The sequence below is a fragment of the Aegilops tauschii genome, chromosome 7, assembly GCF_002575655.3.
Source record: "Aegilops tauschii subsp. strangulata cultivar AL8/78 chromosome 7, Aet v6.0, whole genome shotgun sequence".
Classification (NCBI taxonomy): domain Eukaryota; kingdom Viridiplantae; phylum Streptophyta; class Magnoliopsida; order Poales; family Poaceae; genus Aegilops; species Aegilops tauschii.
Window position 1 is genome coordinate 101,409,776 of NC_053041.3, and position 13,709 is coordinate 101,423,484.

The 13,709-nt window shown below is 50.5% G+C and overlaps 3 protein-coding genes across 6 annotated transcripts; 1 reads left to right on the forward strand and 2 right to left on the reverse strand.

Annotated features, from left to right (window-relative positions):
* Positions 1-160: 160 nt before the first annotated feature.
* On the forward strand, positions 161-3,065 carry LOC109770748 (uncharacterized). Of its 4 annotated transcripts, none has more exons than XM_020329459.4 (8): positions 161-461; positions 564-669; positions 792-921; positions 1,113-1,164; positions 1,267-1,413; positions 1,507-1,618; positions 1,893-2,019; positions 2,098-3,065. In XM_020329459.4, exons 1-8 carry the CDS (start codon positions 255-257, stop codon positions 2,558-2,560), a joined length of 1,344 nt encoding a protein of 447 aa, XP_020185048.1. In that variant the 5' UTR covers positions 161-254; the 3' UTR covers positions 2,561-3,065. The 4 variants fall into 4 exon arrangements, with proteins under 4 accessions (XP_020185048.1, XP_073361901.1, XP_020185047.1 ...); XM_073505800.1 differs by having other exon boundaries at positions 1,276-1,413; XM_020329458.3 differs by having other exon boundaries at positions 162-461; positions 561-669.
* A 142-nt stretch (positions 3,066-3,207) lies between these two features.
* Positions 3,208-3,805, reverse strand: LOC141026889 (ATPase 9, plasma membrane-type-like). The gene is made up of 2 exons (XM_073503764.1): positions 3,793-3,805; positions 3,208-3,729 (listed from the first exon to the last, which is right to left on the reverse strand). The coding sequence occupies exons 1-2, from the start codon at positions 3,803-3,805 to the stop codon at positions 3,437-3,439; spliced, it is 306 nt and encodes a 101-aa protein (XP_073359865.1). The 3' UTR covers positions 3,208-3,436.
* LOC109770749 (ATPase 6, plasma membrane-type-like) lies at positions 3,718-6,332 on the reverse strand. Its single transcript, XM_020329460.4, has one exon. It carries the CDS (start codon positions 6,189-6,191, stop codon positions 3,810-3,812), a length of 2,382 nt encoding a protein of 793 aa, XP_020185049.3. The 5' UTR covers positions 6,192-6,332; the 3' UTR covers positions 3,718-3,809.
* Positions 6,333-13,709: the final 7,377 nt, after the last annotated feature.

The window sequence follows — 13,709 nt, forward strand, 5'->3', positions numbered from 1 at the left end:
TAAACTAGTTGGCATAGTGAGTTTAGTCTTTCATGGCCGCCCTTTTTGTAGGCGTGGGCTACTTTTCCGTGTCTTGGATTCCAGGCACCTCTGGGCGGCCCAATTCCTCCCAGCCCGGAACGGCGAATGCCTTCCCTCTTTCCGGTGGGCCCTATTCCTGCCGAGAATAGTGCCGCTGCTCCACCGCCCGCCGTCCTTCTATCCGGAACAGTACCCGCCGCACCCTCATCCACGACCGTAGCCGCCGCGAAGCCATGCCGCCGCCTCACAGCACACATCCCCCATCTCCCCTTCCTCCCCGGCCGCGCCTCCTCCAGAGCCTCGGCTCGTGCTCCAGAAGAGCCGCCACGTACGCCGCCTCCTCCCCCTCGCCCTCGCCGCCGGGATGGCCCCGCCCTCTCCGCTACGCCGTCCTCGGCGCCGGCTTCGCGGGGCTCTCCGTCGCGTGGCACCTCCTCAAGGTCCCCTCCCCTCCCCCTGGCCTTATATTTACTTATACACACACAACTGGGGCTGGGAGCATCGCCTGAGCCAGCCGACGCTGTGTGGCATGTTTGCAGCAGAGCCCGAAGGATTCGCGCGTGTCGGTGGACGTCTACGACGAGAACGGCGTCGGGGGAGGCGCCTCGGGGGTCTCTGGAGGGCTTCTCCATCCGTACTCGCCTAAAGGTCTCCTTCATCACTACAAGCATTCGACTCTGTCTTCCACTCACTATATTCTACAATGTACAGTTTTGAGTCCAGCTCTAGCATAAGTTTGATAGACACATTGATTTCTTGCTTAACTGCAGCCAAGCTTCTCTGGAGGGGAGGAGAATTCTGGAAAGAGAGTATGGATCTCCTGCGCAGCGCAGAGAAAGCGAATGGCACCGCTGGATCGGATGGTGCCAGTCGAGATGATGAGGCCCTCATCTGGAGAAGGCAATCAGTTTTTCCTTGTAGTTAGTACTTCGTCCCATATTAATTGACGCTCAAACGGATGTATCTAGCACTGAAATATGTCTGGATACATCCGTTTGAGCGGCGATTAATATGGAACGGAGGGTGTGTATTTTAACTGTTTGTTTTTGTTGATGTTTGGCCTATTGATAAGTATACCTTTCACTGAGTAGGGGAATTTTGCGGCCACCTACGACAGAGAAGGCTGCTGACATATTGCTAGAGGTACTGCTGGACTGAGATTACGAAGCTATGCTCAGGTGCTTATTTTTTGTGTTTTTTTGGTGCATGGTTTTAATTGCTTCGACTTCGACCTATTCAAGTTAGAATGCTCAGAGTTGCCTCCAGAGTTGCAGCCTTCAAGTTCTTGATTCGGATGCTGCACAACGACTGATCCCTGGGTTACGTGTTCCGCTCAACCTTGCGATTTATATGCCACTAGCACTGAACATTAACCCTAGGAAATATTTACAGGTGCTGCATGCCTTCCTGCTTTGTTTCATTGTCAACTGTTTACTATGTTATGTTCTTGGTATGCTAACACACTTCATTATTGTGTTTCTGTAGGCATTGTTCTCTGCATGCCAAAATGTGGCTAACGAAGCATCTGCGTCGTCCAGTGAACAGAAAGAGTTCAATCTGTACAATGAACATATTGATAATCTACATCAATTTTCAGGTAGAATTTTTGCACAGTCCCAATAAAGCAACGATATTGCTTTACATAAACTTAGACATTACAATATATATGGCCGTTCAGATGTTGGCTTTCCATCCATATTAAACCACCTAAAGCTAAAAATGATGTGCTGAACTTTTGTCAGTGTGTACTTATCAATTCAGTCGTTCCTGTTAAGGAGAATGTTAAAATTCAACATGTGTACACCACTGAAGCCATTGTGTCGTGGTATCAACATTTTTCTATGCCTAAAGACACTATCGAACATGAGCAGGAGATTATGATGCAGTGATCATCTGCCTTGGGGGCAAAGCTAGCTCACTTCCAGAACTTACAAATAAGTTGCCTCTTAGAACCTGCAGAGGAGTTATTGCTGAATTCCGACTGCCATCGGACACAGTGTAAGTTGTTTATGTAAGTTGAGCTCACAGTCATTACAGTACCAACTGGAACTATCTGATGGCTGCATTTCCTTGCAGAGAAAAATATGGCAGTCGAAGTCCTTCAATCTTGTCTGATGCATGGCTGGCATTCCAAGGACCCCGCACCGTTTCTGTCGGGTCAACTTGGCAATGGAAGTCTGACAATCATGATCCAAGTGTATCCAATGAAGAAGCACGTTCTGCAATGGAAGAGCTGCTCCCAAAAGCTTCTGCTGTCTATCCAGGAATAAGTAAATGGGATTATGTACGAGCAAGGGCTGGGATAAGAGCCATGCCTCCATTGACAGCCAATGGATCCCTGCCACTGTTGGGTTGTCTAAATGATGTTATAGGCGAGAGAAGCAATAGCGCGTTTTGGCTAGTCGGTGGCCTTGGAGCCAGGGGGCTCCTGTATCATGGATTAGCTGGAAAACTAACTGCCAAAGCTGTGATTTCCAGTGATGAAAACATGATTCCTTCTGAATTCACCTGCTGGAAGGCGGTCAAGGCTTCGCGGTGAATACTGTGCTGTGATTCATTCTACCATGCGATCGTATGATTGGTATCAGAGAGTTGGAGAGACCAAGAGGATTAAGCGATACCTTCAGTGCAATTGCTTATATGAAGGGCTGCTGCATCATATCGAAACCTGAAACCATCCTTGTGGTCAATCCACAAAGCATGCACGGCAAATAGTGACATATATCGCTATGGATGTCGTGTTGCCATGACCATTTTGATGCCCTCTCAAGGAAGCTTGGTTAAGACGCAGAAACCATGTTTACATCTACTAAACCCTGAACTGCCGAGGTAGGATTTTTTTTTTTTTTGGGGGAGTTGATTAGAATTGTTTTCCCATTTTTGTACCATCGTGTTTCTGTAAACCTGAGGAGGGATGAGGTTTACGAGTTTTTGTGTAGGTAGATGTGAATCACTAGGATATTCTCTTATGCATAGAGTTATCCATTTCTTTGTGTTTATGAGATGTTCATTCATTTGAAAAGGTAGAAGAGGTTTTGGATGTAGGAGGTGCATTAGCCAGTTTTCATAGTACCCCCTCCGTAAAGAAATATAAGAGCGTTTATAGATCACTAAAGTAGTGATCGGAACGCTCTTATATTAGTTTAGGGAGGGAGCAGCAGTGAGAGAAGCAAGAGGCTGGTGACAAGAGAGACAAAATGTTGATGCAGACGCACCGTTCCCACACACTTGTATTACAGATAATGTCAGATAGAGAGCACAAGAAGACCTATGCAGCAGTAGAGAGAGATATGTATACACACAGACAGGTATACCGGCATAGTTGTAGTACTCTTCCCGCTGAAAACCACGCAACACAAGGACGGACGGACCCTCTCCGGCCGCCCCCACCGGAGCAGCAATCGATCAGATCAGATCAGACGGTGTAGTTCTGCGGAATGGCGTCGATGTCGATGCCCTTCTGCTTGACGACCGACTCGACGTGGCCCTTGAGCGTGTGCAGCTCCCTGAGCCTGGCGATCTCGGCGCGCTTGGCGGCCTCCGCGGCGATGTCGGAGCGCTCCTCGGTGCTGCTGAGGAGGTCGGAGCCGGCCGGCTGGCTGAGGCCGTTGAGCGTCCTCTGCTCCCTGGCCCACAGCGCCTCCCGCTCGCCCCTGCCGTAGTCCTTCTTGTTGGTGAACGCCGTCTGCGCCAAGATCACAAACGTGTCTCACTTCACTGGGACGAAATGGAGAAAGACGAATCAACAACAATGGCGACGGCGAAACCAACGGCGGGCGTGCATGGGCTTAGCTTGCCTTGTTCTGTACGTTGTTCCACCCCTTGCCGCTGATCGAGTAGCGGATGATGAACTTGAGCACGTCCAGCGGGAGGTAGGTGACGAGGGTGAAGGCCCAGATGGCGCCGCCCCACGCCCACCCGATCCCCTCCATGTCGCAGAAGTCCCAGTCGGCGTACACGGCGATCGCCGTCGCCACCAGCTGCGCCGCGAAGAAGGCGAAGAGCAGCAGGAACCCCGGGCGCTCCACGAAGGACCAGCTCCGCGACCGCGTCACGAAGATGAGCGCCTGGCTGATGATGCTCACCTGCAGGTACAGCGCCGCCATGAGCTGCCGGTCGTTGTCCCGGATCGGGTGCACCCCGAACGTCTCCGTGAAGAAGTCCGTGTCGTGCGCCAGGTAGAAGAAGACCACGGTGACCAGCGCCATGTAGGTGCCCAGCACCACCCCGGTCGCGAAGATCTCGTCCAGCTTCCACGAGTCCGGCTTGGGCGACGGCTTCACCCGGTCCTTGGAGATGGTCATGATGGTGCCGTCGTTGAGGATGGCGATGATGAGCACCATGAAGGGCGCGAAGTCGAACTTCCAGATCAGCGCCACCAGCATGAACCCGAGCACGATACGGATCGTGATGGACACCGCGTAGATGGTGTAGTTCTTCATCCGCTGGAAGATGGCGCGGCTCGTCAGCACCGCGCTCACGATCACGCTCAGCCCGGGCTCCGTCAGCACGATGTCCGACGCCGACCGCGCCGCGTCCGTCGCGTCGTCCACCGCGATCCCGATGTCCGCCTTCTTCAGCGCCGGCGCGTCGTTCACGCCGTCGCCCGTCATCCCCACGATGTGCTTCTTGTCCTGCAGCCGCTTCACGATCTCGTACTTGTGCTCCGGGAACACCCCCGCGAACCCGTCCGCCTTCTCGATCAGCTCGTCGATGGGGAGCCCGTCCACGGCCGTGCTCTTGTCGCCCAGGAGGGCCGTGGACGGGTACATGTTGGTGCCCATGCCGAGCCGCCGCCCGGTCTCCTTCCCGATGGCCAGCTGGTCGCCGGTGATCATCTTCACGTTGACGCCCAGGTGGAGCGCGCGGCGGATGGTCTCCGCGCTGTCGTGCCTCGGAGGGTCGAACAGCGGGAGCAGCCCGATGAACTGCCACGGGTCGCCGGCGCTCTCCTTGTTCTTCTCCGGGACCTGCTGGTACGACACGCCGAGGGACCGGAGGCCGCGGTCGGCGTATGAGGCGATGAGCGTGTGCACCTTCTTCTCGGCGTCCGGTGACATCTTGCAGAGCTCGATGATCTGCTCGGGCGCGCCCTTGCTGACCCTGTGCCAGTCGCCGTTGCCGTCGATGTAGGTGATGGCCGTGCGCTTGTCCACCGGGTTGAAGGGCAGGAAGTGGACTTCCTTAATGCCGGCGCGGGCCTCCTTGGGGTCGGCGAGCATGTTGACGATGCATGTGTCAATGGCGTCCTGGTTCTCGACACGGGACGCCCTGGCGGCGTAGAGGAGCACCATGTCCTTGTCGACTCCCTTGGAGCACACCTCGATGAGGGTCTTGTCGACGGTGAGCTTGTTGAGTGTGAGCGTGCCGGTCTTGTCGCTGCAGAGCACGTCCATGCCGGCCATCTCCTCGATGGCCGTCATGCGCTTGGTGATGGCTCCCTGCTGCGACAGCCGGTGGGAGCCGATGGCCATGGTGACGGAGAGCACGGTGGGCATGGCGATGGGGATGCCGCCGATGAGGAGCACGAGGAGGTTGTCGATGCCGTCGCGGTACGCGCGGTGCTGGATCGGGTACATGACGATGATCTCCACGAGCATGCCCGCGGCGATGGAGATGATGCAGAAGTTGCCGATGGCCGTGAGCACCTGCTGGAAGTGTCCGACGTTGTTGGTGCTGTCGACGAGGTGCGCCGCCTTGCCGAAGAAAGTGTGCACGCCGGTGGCGATGACGACGGCCTCGAGCTCGCCCTGCTTAACCGTGGATCCCGAGAAGACCTCCTGCCCGGCGTACTTGTTGACCGGCATGGACTCGCCCGTGAGCGCCGACTGGTCGATCTTGAGCGCGTCGCCCTCGAGCAGCCTGGCGTCGGCGGGGATGATGTCGCCGAGCTTGATGCTGATGATGTCGCCGGGGACGAGGATGGCGGCGTCCCGCTCCTCCCAGCTGCCGTCCCTGAGCAGCTTGGTCTTGGGCGCGAGCCCGGCCATGAGCGCGGCGGCGGCGTCCCCGGCGTTGGCCTCCTCGATGTAGCTAATGGTGGAGTTGATGAAGAGGAGGGTGACGATGCCGACGAAGTCCTGCCAGTCCGGGGGCCTGCCGCCGCCGTTGGCGAGCGCGATGGCCATGATGGCGGCGATCTCCATGACCCAGGACAGCGGGTTCCACATGAAGCCCAGGAACTTGAGCAGCTTGCTCTCCTTCTTCTCCTCCAGCTTGTTGGGGCCGAAGAGCTTGAGCCGGTTCTCGCCCTCCGCCTCGCTCAGCCCCTTCTTGTCGCACTTGAGCGTCTTGAACACCTCATCCACCGTCACCGTCGACTGCAAAATCGCAAATTAAATCAACCCAATGCGCACGAGGCGTGAAGGCGGATCAATGGAGGAACGGAATGAGCCGATCGACGGCGAGGAAGGAAGGAAGGAAGGACTTACCAGGTCGACGGTCTCGTTGCGGACGTCCTCGAGGGAGAGGGACGCCATGGCTGGCTAGGTACTTAGATAGATAAATTTATTTTATTCCGGGCTAGCTACGGGGCCGGCCGGGTGGTGGTGGTGGGTGGTGGCGCCGGCGCTCGCCCGAGAGGGGGGAGACCCTGTCGGCGTGGGCACGGAGGGAGGGCGGGGGCAAGCTGCCTGGCTGCCTGCCTCCTCTCTCCGTGGGAATGCGGGGAGGTGATGGCGCCCGGCCGCCGTCTTATAGCTCGCTGCGCCGTGCGGTGGAGGACGGGAGGATTTCGCGGGCATGAGGGTTGCATGCGTGCTCCGAGCTTGGCGGAGCGCCACTCGTCCGGCGGGTCTCGCGCGGATGGTGGTAGCGTGCCGGCCTGGGCGCCGCGTCCTGCATGCGGTGGTGTCGCTGGCTGGGCGTTCGGCGTGGCCGGATGAGCGAATGCCGTGCAGCTTCCTGCGGCGCGCGTCTCGGCTGAAAACATTGGTCCGCGACATCTTTGCGACCGAATTCCGCGCGTGTCGGGGAGCGAAAGGGGCGGTGTTCGCTTCCGTGGGACGAGAAAGTGACCTCCTGCCCTATGGATCGGTCAACTGGAAAGAAAATAAATCAACCAATTTCTGTTGACTCTGCCTGAATTACTCGATTGAAATCCAACGGTCTGCTTATCTCTTTCTTCCTCTCTTTCTCATCATCGTGCAATCTCAGTCAATTCACCCTCTAGTTCTCGTCTCCCCTGTCAGTGGCACTGGCATGCGTACCCCACCCGAAGACAAGTCGGTGGCGTGCGAGTCACAGCTCACCTACTTACCCCTGTCCGTTTGCGTGAAGGGGCATCCGGTGGATCACGAACCCCGGCGGCGGCAGCTACCTGTTCTTCCTCTACCCCGAACCCCCTTTCCTCAATTCATGTAACGGAGATTGTAATCCACTATTGCTAGTCGAATTCGCATGTGAGAATGATAGCTCGAGAGGAATGTTGTTAGGTTGCTAACATCTGCTATTGAGAGCCTTTCTGATCCCCGCCATGGTGCACCTCGTGGAGAGGCGCTCGCTGACATCGGCCAAGGATCAAATCGCCGTCATGGATCCTTCGTTTAAGGAATACTTCGACAAGCTCTCAAACTCCCTTGAGGGAATCCACGCCAACATTCATTCCAACACTGCCATGATCCAGGCCACGACCGCCAGGCTGGACGACATTGTCCAGTGGTGCCCGGATTTGGAACGGCGCGTCGACTAGCTCGCCATGGCGGTCGCCCTACTCTGACAAGGGCGACCCGCGGCAGCAGGCGAGGACACAACGGTTGCGGCCACCATTACGGTGCCACCCGCTCACCAACCTCTCTGCATGAACACATCAACACCAACAAGGTAAAGAAAATATGCCCTGGAGGCAATAATAAAGTTGTTATTTTATATTTCCTTATTCATGATAAAGGTTTATTATTCATGCTAGAATTGTATTGATCGGAAACTTAAATACATGTGTAGATACATAAACAAATACCGTGTCCCTAGTGAGCCTCTACTAGACTAGCTCGTTGATCAAAGATGGTTAAGGTTTCCTAATCATAGACATGAGTTGTCATTTGATAACGGGATCACATCATTAGAGAATGATGTGATGGACAAGACCCATTTTAGCTTAGCATATAGATCATTCAGTTTATTGCTATTGCTTTCTTAATGTCAAATACATATTCCTTCGACTATGAGATTATGCAACTCCCGGATACGGGAGGAATACCTTGTGTGCTATCAAACATCACAACGTAACTGGGTGATCATAAAGATGCTCTACAGGTATCTCCAAAGGTGTTTGTTGAGTTGGCATAGATCGAGACTAGGATTTGTCACTCCGAGTATCAGAGAGGTATCTCTGGGCCCTCTCAGTAATACACATCATAAGCTTGCAAGAAAATGACTAAGGAGTTAGTTACGAGGTGATGTATTATGGAACAAATAAAAAGACTTGCCGGTAACGAGATTGAACTAGGTATAGAGATACCGATGATTGAATCTCGGGCAAGTAACACACCAATGGACAAAGGGAATTACGTATGTTGTCATAACGGTTCGACCGATAAAGATCTTCGTAGAATATTGATAACCCACAAGTATAGGGGATCACAACAATTTTCGAGGGTATTCAACCCAAATTTATAGATTCGACACAAGGGAAGCCAAAGAATATTTGTAAGTATTGGCAGCTGAGTTGTCAATTTAACCACACCTAAAAATTAATTATCTGCTGTAAAGTGATCAGTACGAAAGTAGTATGACAGTTTTGATAATAGTGATAGCAGCAATAGTAACAGTAACAGTGATAGCAGTAGTTTTGTAACAAGTGCAACAGTAACGATAGCAGTATTAGCTTAGCAAGAACAATATAAGATAAATTCATAGGCATTGGATCGGTAATTTGTTGGATGATATTCATCATGTGACAGTCATAATCTAGGGCGATACGGCACTAGCTCAAGTTCATAAATATAATGTAGGCATGTATTCCGTAAATAGTCATACATGCTTATGGAAAGAACTTGCATGACATCTTTTGTCCTACCCTCCCATGGCAGCGGGGTCCAATGGGAAACTAAGGGATATTAAGGCCTCCTTTTAATAGAGAACCGGAACAAAGTATTAACACATGGTGAATACATGAACTCCTCAAACTACGGTCATCACCGGGAGTGGTCCCGACTATTGTCACTCCGGGGTTGCCGGATCATAACACGTAGTAGGTGACTATAACTTGCAAGATCGGATCTAGAACATAGATATAATGGTGATAACATAAACGGTTCAGATCTGAAACCATGGCACCCGGGCCCAAAGTGACAAGCATTAAGCATGGCAAAGTCATAAGAACATCAATCTCAAAACATAGTGGATACTAGGGATCAAGCCGTAACAAAACTAACTAGATTACACGATGAATCTCATCCAACTCCTCACCGACCAGCGAGCCTATGAAGTAATTACTCACTCCCGGTGGGGAGCATCATGGAATTGGCGATGGAGAAGGGTTGGTGATGACGAAGATTGAAGATCCCCCTCTCTGGAGCCCCAAACGGACTCCAGATCTGGCCTCCCGATGAAGAACAGGAGGTGACAGCGGCTCGGTCTCGTGGAATGCGATAATTCTTTCTCCTTGATTTTTTTCTGGAAAAATAGGATTTTATAGCGTCGGTTTCAGGGTCTGCAGGGCCACCAGGTGGGGACAACCCACCAGGGCGCGCCCCCTCCAGGCGCGCCAGGTGGGTTGTGCCCACCCAGGTGCCCCCCTCCGGTGGTTCCTGGTTCCAGAAATTCTCTTTTATTGTATAAAAAAATCCTCGCAAAGTTTCGTTCCGTTCCGAGAACTTTTATTTCTGCACAAAAACAACACCATGATAGTTCTGCCGAAGATAGCATCAGTCCGGGGTTAGTTTCATTCAGATCATGCAAATTAGAGTCCAAAACAAGAGGAAAAGCGTTAGGAAAAGTAGATACGTTGGAGACGTATCAATTCCCCCAAGCTTAAACCTTTCCTTGTCCTCAAGCAATTCAGTTGATAAACTGAAAGTGAAAAAGAAAAACTTTTATGAACTCTTTTGCTCTTGTTTGCATAAATAAGCTTAAACATCACCCAGGTTTTCAGCCAACATTATAACTAACCATACCGACAATAACTCTTAAAAATTATATTAACTCATATCAATGACATAATCAGCTAGCGAGCAATAATAAGATATCTCAAACGGCAACACGTTATCAAAACAACCATGATATAATATGACAATAGTGGTATCTCGCTAGCCCTTTCTGAGACCGCAAAACATAAATGCAGAGCACCTCCAAAGTTCAAGCAACGACTAAAGTTCATGGTAGAAAAGATCCAGTCATGATGCACCCAACATTAGCTACACACAATGCATCAGCATGACAGCAGTGCTCTCAGGTACTGACGCTTATTTTAGAAGGTGATGACACAACATAAAAGTAAATAGAAAGTCCCTTCGCAGAGGGAAGCGGTGATTTGCAGAGGTGCCAGAGCTCAAGTTTTAAAAAAGAGTCAATGAAATTTTGAGACATGCACCCTTCTTGTTCACTTCACGACTATCAGTTATCAATATCTTCCATGCTAAGCACGCTAGTGGCGGTTCCCAAGCGATAAAGTAAAGGTTATGAATCCGTTGGGAGTTTTTGTTTATTTGAGAGATCAATTATGTTTGCAGTTTGGGACTGGGCATCCCTATTACCGCCCTTTTTGAAGGAAATATGCCCTAGAGGCAATAATAAAGTTGTTATTTATATTTCCTTATATCATGATAAATGTTTATTATTCATGCTAGAATTGTATTAACCGGAAACTTAGTACATGTGTGAATACATAGACAAACAGAGTGTCACTAGTATGCCTCTACTTGACTAGCTCGTTAATCAAAGATGGTTAAGTTTCCTAGCCATAGACATGAGTTGTCATTTGATGAACGGGATCACATCATTAGAGAATGATGTGATTGACTTGACCCATCCGTTAGCTTAGCACGATGATCGTTTAGTTTGTTGCTATTGCTTTCTTCATAACTTATACATGTTCCTATGACTATGAGATTATGCAACTCCCAAATACCGGAGGAACACTTAGTGTGCTATCAAATGTCACAACGTAACTGGGTGATTATAAAGATGCTCTACAGGTGTCTCCGATGGTATTTGTTGAGTTGGCATAGATCGAGATTAGGATTTGTCACTCCGATTGTCGGAGAGGTATCTCTGGGCCCACTCGGTAATGATCATCACTATAAGCCTTGCAAGCAATGTGACTAATGAGTTAGTTACGGGATGATGCATTACGGAATGAGTAAAGAGACTTGCCGGTAACGAGATTGAACTAGGTATTGAGATACCGACGATCGAATCTCGGGCAAGTAACATACCAATGACAAAGGGAACAACATATGTTGTTATGCGGTTGACCGATAAAGATCTTCATAGGATATGTAGGAACCAATATGAGCATGCAGGTTCCGCTATTGGTTATTGATCGGAGATGAGTCTCGGTCATGTCTACATAGTTTTCGAACCAGTAGGGTCCGCACGCTTAACGTTCGATGACGATCGGTATTATGAGTTTATGTGTTTTGATGTACCGAAGGCTGTTCGGAGTCCCAGATGTGATCACAGACATGACGAGGAGTCTCGAAATGGTCGAGACACAAATATCGGTATATTGGAAGGCTATGTTTGGACATCGGAATGGTTCTGCGTGAGTTCGGGCATTTACCGGAGTACCGGGGGGTTACCGGAACCCCCCGGGGAGTTAATGGGCCTTAATGGGCCATGGTGGAAGAGAGGAGGAGGCGACCAAGGTGGGGGCGCGCCCCCCCAAGCCCAATCTGAATTGGGAGGGGGCCCGGTCCCCTTTCCTTCTCTCCCTCTCCCTATTCCTTCTTCTCCTACTCCAACTAGGGAAGGGGGGAAACCTACTCCTACTGGGAGTAGGACTCGCCCCCTTGGGCGCGCCATGAGAGGGCCGACCCTCCCCTCCTCCACTCCTTTATATACGGGGGAGGGGGGCACCCCATATACAGACAAGTTGATTATTTAGCCGTGTGCGGTGTCCCCCTCCACAGATTTCCACCTCGGTCATATCGTTGTAGTGCTTAGGCGAAGCCCTGCGTCGGTAACTTCATCATCACCGTCATCACGCTGTCGTGCTGACGAAACTCTCCCTCGACCTCAGCTAGATCTAGAGTTCATGGGACGTCATCAAGCTGAACGTGTGCAGATCGCGGAGGTGCCGTACCTTCAGTGCTAGGATCGGTCGGATCGTGAAGACGTACGACTACATCAACCGCGTTGTCATAACGCTTCCGCTTTCGGTCTACGAGGGTACGTGGACAACACTCTCCCCTCTCGTTGCTATGCATCACCTAGATAGATCATGCGTGATCGTAGGATTTTTTTTTTGAAATTACTGCGTTCCCCAATAGAGGCATCCGAGCCAGGTCTATGCGTAGATGTTATATGCACGAGTAGAACACAAAGAGTTGTGGGTGATAATAGTCATACTTCTTACCGGCATGTCATACTTTGATTCGACGGTATTGTTGGATGAAGCGGCTCAGACTGACATTACGCGTACGCTTACGCGAGACTGGTTTTGCCGACGTGCTTCGCACATTGGTGGCTAGTGGGTGTCTGTTTCTCCAACTTTAGTTGAATCGAGTGTGACTACGCCCGATCCTTGTTGAAGGTTAAAACAACAAACTTGACAAAAAATCGTTGTGTTTTTGATGTGTAGGTAAGAACGATTCTTGCTAAGCCCGTAGTAGCCACACAAAACTTGCAGCAACAAAGTAGAGGACGTCTAACTTGTTTTTGCAGGGCATGTTATGATGTGATATGGTCAAGACGTGATTATATAAATTTTTGTATGAGATGATCATGTTTTGTAACACAGTTATCGGCAACTGGAAGGAGCCATATGGTTGTCGTTTTATTGTATGAAATGCAATCGCCATGTAATTGCTTTACTTTATCACTAAGCGGTAGCGATAGTCATAGAAGCAATAGTTGGCGAGACGACAACGATGCTTCGATGGAGATCAAGGTGTCAAGCCGGTGACGATGGTGATCATGACGGTGCTTTGGCGATGGAGATCAAAGGCACAAGATGATGATGACCATATCATATCACTTATATTGATTGCATGTGATGTATATCCTTTATGCATCTTATTTTTCTTAGTTCGGCGGTAGCATTATAAGATGATCTCTCACTAAATTTCAAGGTATAAGTGTTCTCCCTGAGTATGCACCGTTGCGACAGTTCGTCGTGCCGAGACACCACGTGATGATCGGGTGTGATAAGCTCTACGTTCACATACAACGGGTGCAAGCCAGTTTTGCACATGCAGAATACTCGGGTTAAACTTGACGAGCCTAGCATATGCAGATATGGCCTCGGAACACTGAGACTGAAAGGTCGAGCGTGAATCATATAGTAGATATGATCAACATACTGATGTTCACCATTAAAACTACTCCATCTCACGTGATGATCGGACATGGTTTAGTTGATATGGATCACGTGATCACTTAGATGATTAGAGGGATGTCTATCTAAGTGGGAGTTCTTAAGTAATATGATTAATTGAACTTTAATTTATCATGAACTTAGTACCTGATAGTATTTTTGCATGTCTATGTTATTGTAGATAAATGGCCCGTGCTGTTGTTCCGTTGAA

Excerpts from the sequence above, each read along its gene's own strand:
- LOC109770748 (XM_020329458.3), top strand. The coding sequence starts at position 255 with ATGCCGCCGCCTCACAGCACACATCCCCCATCTCCCCTTCCTCCCCGG. Across the intron at positions 1,414-1,506 it reads ACCCTAGGAAATATTTACAG|GCATTGTTCTCTGCATGCCA; the intron begins GTGCTGCATGCC and ends GTGTTTCTGTAG. Across the intron at positions 1,619-1,892 it reads TAATCTACATCAATTTTCAG|GAGATTATGATGCAGTGATC; the intron begins GTAGAATTTTTG and ends GAACATGAGCAG.
- LOC109770749 (XM_020329460.4), bottom strand. The coding sequence starts at position 6,191 with ATGTGGAACCCGCTGTCCTGGGTCATGGAGATCGCCGCCATCATGGCC.